This window comes from Monopterus albus, unplaced genomic scaffold (assembly GCF_001952655.1).
Source record: "Monopterus albus unplaced genomic scaffold, M_albus_1.0 scaffold342.1, whole genome shotgun sequence".
Classification (NCBI taxonomy): Eukaryota; Metazoa; Chordata; class Actinopteri; order Synbranchiformes; family Synbranchidae; genus Monopterus; species Monopterus albus.
Window position 1 is genome coordinate 507,821 of NW_018128222.1, and position 5,673 is coordinate 513,493.

The following is a 5,673-nucleotide window of genomic DNA, read 5'->3' on the forward strand; positions in this document are numbered from 1 at the left end:
CCCACCAGGCCTATACATTATATCTCTTCGGTTGGGCTAGCCCCATACTACACAGGAACGTCAACCGAGACGTCTCTGTTACCAGCTCTGCAGCTGGTCAGAGCAGTAGTCAAAACATTAAGCAAATCAATGTGTGTGTGTGTCTGTTGGTTAAGTGGTGTGTAGCTAAAAACATTCTCACGACCTCTAGTACATGTCGTGACTTAAACATAAGAACATATTATGGCTAAGGCTACCGTTATACACGTCGTAATAATAATATTAAACACCCTGTCTGCTGACAGTCCTCAACTCTTCTCTCTAGTTATCCTTGACCAGATGTACCCTGTAGAAACTCATAAGCATGACTAAGCATTTAACAGTCTAACTAGACATCCTATCTCCACTAAACATTTCTAATACATAAAGTATCTATCCAATTTCTATCTGACTAAAAATACCTAATACCTGTATGAATAATTCTGCATAATGGCTGGTTGGATGTAAAATCACAAATGACATAGCTCTTAATTGCAGAAACAACCTCAAAGCATCTGAGATGAAACAAGCTCATTCACAAAAAACAACCCCAATAGAAAATGCATTTAAACTAAGTAAATAAAATGTAAAGGGTACATGAGATTTAACAAGCACAATAAATGAAACACAAGTTGTAGAACGATCACATCCTGCACCATGGGCAGATTATGAGACATTTTTTAAACTTATTTTCAGTTATTCTGCTTCTCTTCTTTAATGCTTTGGTTCTCGCTACGGGAGTGATGTTACGTTCACGAAGGATCTGATTCTATTCCAGGGCTCGTTGGTAGGAACGAAGGCATCCAAGTCCTCCTAGAGAGCCGAGTCACCCTAGGGAGCCAAGTCCTTCTAGAGAGCCGAGTCCTCCTAGAGGGCTGACTCCTCCTAGAGGGCCAACTCCTCCTAGAGAGCCGAGTCCTCCTACAGAGCCGAGTCCTCCTAGAGGGCCAAGTCCTCCTAGAGAGCCGAGTCCTTCTACAGAGCCGAGTCCTCCTAGAGGGCCAAGTCCTCCTAGAGAGCCGAGTCCTCCTACAGAGCCGAGTCCCCCTAGAGGGCCGAGTCCTCCTACAGAGTCGAGTCCTCCTACAGAGCCAAGTCCTTCTAGAGAGCCAAGTCCTTCTGCAGAGCCCAGTCCTCCTAGAGGGCCAACTCCTCCTAGGGAGCCAAGTCCTTCTAGAGAGCCGAGTCCTTCTACAGAGCTGAGTCCTCCTAGAGGGCTGACTCCTCCTAGAGAGCCAAGTCCTCCTACAGAGCCGAGTCCTCCTAGAGAGCTAAGTCCTTCTACAGAGCCGAGTCCTCCTAGAGAGCCGGGTCATCCTACAGAGCCGGGTCATCCTACAGAGCTGAGTCCTCCTTGAGGGCCAACTCCTCCTAGAGAGCCTTGTCCTCCTACAGGGCCAACTCCTCCTACAGGCCCAACTCCTCCTAGAGAGCCTAGTCCTCCTACAGGGCCAGCTCCTCCTAGAGAGCCTAGTCCTCCTACAGGGCCAACTCCTTCTAGACAGCCTAGTCCTCCTACAGGCCCAACTCCTTCTAGAGAGCCTAGTCCTCCTACAGGGCCAGCTCCTCCTAGAGAGCCTAGTCCTTCTACAGGCCCAACTCCTCCTAGAGAGCCTAGTCCCCCTACAGGGCCAGCTCCTCCTAGAGAGCCTCGTCCTCCTACAGGGCCAACTCCTCCTAAAGAGCCTAGTCCCCCTACAGGGCCAACTTCTCCTAGAGAGCCTAGTCCTCCTACAGGGCCAACTCCTCCTAGAGAGCCTAGTCCCCCTACAGGGCCAAAACCTCCTAGAGAGCCTAGTCCTCCTAGAGAGCCTAGTCCTCATACAGGCCCAACTCCTCCTAGGGAGCCAAGTCCTTCTAGAGAGCTGAGTCCTTCTACAGAGCTGAGTCCTCCTAGAGGGCTGACTCCTCCTAGAGAGCCAAGTCCTCCTACAGAGCCGAGTCCTCCTAGAGAGCTAAGTCCTTCTACAGAGCCGAGTCCTCCTAGAGAGCCGGGTCATCCTACAGAGCCGGGTCATCCTACAGAGCTGAGTCCTCCTAGAGGGCTGACTCCTCCTAGAGAGCCAAGTCCTCCTACAGAGCCGAGTCCTCCTAGAGAGCTAAGTCCTTCTACAGAGCCGAGTCCTCCTAGAGAGCCGGGTCATCCTACAGAGCCGGGTCATCCTACAGAGCTGAGTCCTCCTAGAGGGCTGACTCCTCCTAGAGAGCCAAGTCCTCCTACAGAGCCGAGTCCTCCTAGAGAGCTAAGTCCTTCTACAGAGCCGAGTCCTCCTAGAGAGCCGGGTCATCCTACAGAGCCGGGTCATCCTACAGAGCTGAGTCCTCCTAGAGGGCTGACTCCTCCTAGAGAGCCAAGTCCTCCTACAGAGCCGAGTCCTCCTAGAGAGCTAAGTCCTTCTACAGAGCCGAGTCCTCCTAGAGAGCCGGGTCATCCTACAGAGCCGGGTCATCCTACAGAGCTGAGTCCTCCTAGAGGGCTGACTCCTCCTAGAGAGCCAAGTCCTCCTACAGAGCCGAGTCCTCCTAGAGAGCTAAGTCCTTCTACAGAGCCGAGTCCTCCTAGAGAGCCGGGTCATCCTACAGAGCCGGGTCATCCTACAGAGCTGAGTCCTCCTAGAGGGCTGACTCCTCCTAGAGAGCCAAGTCCTCCTACAGAGCCGAGTCCTCCTAGAGAGCTAAGTCCTTCTACAGAGCCGAGTCCTCCTAGAGAGCCGGGTCATCCTACAGAGCCGGGTCATCCTACAGAGCTGAGTCCTCCTAGAGGGCTGACTCCTCCTAGAGAGCCAAGTCCTCCTACAGAGCCGAGTCCTCCTAGAGAGCTAAGTCCTTCTCTCCTCCTAGAGAGCCTAGTGACCCTACATGGCCAACTGCTCCTAGAGAGCCTAGTCCCCCTACAGGGCCAGCTCCTCCTAGAGAGCCTAGTCCTCCTACAGGCCCAACTCCTCCTAGACAGCCTAGTCCCCCTAGAGGGCCACCTCCTCCTAGAGGGTGGCTGTGGCTCAAGAGGTAGGGCAGTCGTCTCGCTGACCAGCAAGTTGGTGGTTCGACTCCCGGTCTCCCCGCATGCCTAAGTGTCCCTGAGCAAGACACTGAACCCCGAATTGCTCCCGGTGGCTTGATTAGCGCCGTTGTGTGGCAGCTGTCGTCATCGGTGTGTGCGTGAATGGGTGAATGGTGGTATGACCTCCCTGTAAAGTGCTTTGGAAAAAAGCGCTATATAAATACAGTCCATTTAGAGAGCCTCATCCTCCTACAAGGCCAACTCCTCCTAGAGAGCCTAGTCCTCCTACAGGGCCAACTCCTCCTAAAGAGCCATTTTTTAAATTTTTGTGCAGCGATGGTCAGACGAGCTAGAGAGTGAATGGGGAGAGGGAGAGGAGCTAGCAAAACAAAGCAGTGAATCAGAAAATTAAAAGGCATTTTCTGATTGTTTCCTGGTGGTTACTCTCTAAAGCACAAATACACATGGCCACACCTCCGCAGGGACCCACGGGAAGGATTCTGGGTGGCCCCTCCACCCTGCACCTTGGGTGTGCAGCTAAGCCCCGCCCTCGGTCAAACAGACAGACGCAGAGACCTGACACCAGATGCACTTGAGCAGTTTTGCTGTGTTTCCACTATTGGAACCTATTGATGAGCCGTTACTTTGAAAGGCTCTGTTGAGGTCCCTAGTGAACAGAGGCGGGACCAAACAGTGACGTGTAAACACTGCAGACTAGTGACTGGTCAGAGAAATGATGTCATCAACTTGCGAGATGTCCTGGATTTTTAAAAGCAACATTATTTAACGCTAAATGCTACTTTACTGTATTTACTGTACTAACTAAAAACAGCCACATACTGAGAATCAAGAACAGCAGAACATTGATGTCCTCTACTGGTACCATGTCGGTTGCTGATGATGTCACAGCAGTGTAATGAGGTGTCACTATGACAACCAGCTACTCTGAGAGGGGAACATCTGCTGTGGAAAACCAAGCACCAGGTACCAAAAGCAAGTAGAGTCGAACTGGTGCCAGGTGATGGAAAGGGGGCTTATGAAAGGGAAGGAGCCATAAGATCCAGCTCGTCTCAAACTCGGTGGTTGGTTTTGTCTGTGAAGTTGTTTTGCATGTTCTTGCGCTCTTCTTGCATCTCTTTGTGACTGTTTTCTTCTCTTTTTATGTTGTTGTTAATTGACTTTCCAACAAGTATTATTAACACAGTTCTTAAAGAGGCTCTGGTCGAGCTTCTCAGAGAGCGAGTCGTCTGTCCCGCTGTCCCAGCTGCCGCCTCACTGTGGTTACTCTGTTCAGAACTCATGGAGAGACCTCAGTCTGACGGCTCAGTATGACGCCTGCCATGTCACACAGGAGGTACAGAGCCAGGCCGTTTAATCCCATCAGGTTCCAGTGCACACATTAGTTTATCACTGCCAACTTGAACCAGGTAGCCAGTGGTCGCTCAGGGTTTCTGCACGTTTTCACTACTGCATCCAAGTTCACTTTTTAGGCACTGTAAATGTGAAAAGACTCATTTTCCCCTTAGTCAGTACAGAAGGTTTCCAGAGGTTTTACACATTTTATGTTTAAGAATCGTCTCTGTTTCTCATCAGTCTACACACAGTGCTTCAGAATGACAAAGTGAAAACAGGTCTTTGGAGCGTTTTGATGCAGAAGAGCCATACAGAATGCAGAAGAGAGGCCAGATAATGAAATCAGAGGTAAAGAGTCGCACTGAATGTTAAAATGTTCTGGTTAGGTGTCAATGTTTCTGCATCTGAGTGATTATTTGACATGTTTTATGTGGCAAGGTGTGTTTAATGTGTAGTGCCCATGTCTTGACCTTGGATCTCCACAAGGGGGCAGACACCTGCATGGCCTGCTGTATATTCTCACACAGTTAAATGAATCCCTCATCATGTTACTGAATAGAACCATTGAAGTAGAGGGAGCTCCTCTTTGGCACTCGGATCACCTCAGAGCCAATGTGAACGCTCTGCAGCCTTGGCCTGGTGTCGGCCGCTGTTCATCCCAAGTGAAGGGGGAAACTCGGCCAAAACAAGGCTTGACAACATTTGTCTGACAAATTAATTCACAAAGAAAATCAGAAAGTTTGATGATGATGGGCCACAGAATGGAGAAATCAAATGATCAGATTGTTGATAACACAGGCTTGTTTTTTAAAACTGTTTCAGATCAAAACACCACAGCTCAGGGATGATGTGTGTCTGTGTGTTAGTCAATCTGACAGACGTGTTGGGGACTCGTCCTGCTTTTGGGTCAAAAAGCAAGTTTAATGTAAGTCGCTAGATTTAGGTTCAGGTTTAAGGTTAGGGTGAGAGTTAGGCAAATAGTGATTATGGTTACTGTTCGTGTTGAACGTGTTCACGTAAATTGAAAAGAAAAGACTAAATATAAAGATATTTCACAGTGTGAAATTTATTATGCATTAACGTATCAAAATAAGCATGTGCACATGGATCCCATCTGTTTAGGATAAACAGAAAAGACTAACTTCAACTTAGCAGTACACAACATTTATATGAAAAAATGTTACTCTCTGATTGGTCCAAAAACTGTTGGGGAGGAATTGTGGTTTAAACTTAATGCTCCCAAGATTGGTCCTTCAATCCATCCATCCTCCAATCATCCTCTCTGATCCAATGGTTGTAGA

The 5,673-nt window shown here is 49.1% G+C and overlaps 1 protein-coding gene across 1 annotated transcript in view; it reads left to right on the forward strand.

Annotated features, from left to right (window-relative positions):
- Positions 1-468: 468 nt before the first annotated feature.
- LOC109974659 (cell surface glycoprotein 1-like) overlaps positions 469-5,673 on the forward strand; it is an 8,557-nt gene continuing 3,352 nt past the window's right edge. Inside the window, exons 1-2 of the mRNA XM_020624978.1 lie at positions 469-482; positions 1,394-3,024. Coding sequence (XP_020480634.1) covers positions 469-482; positions 1,394-3,024 — 1,645 coding nt within the window. The remainder of the gene's footprint in view (positions 483-1,393; positions 3,025-5,673) is intronic.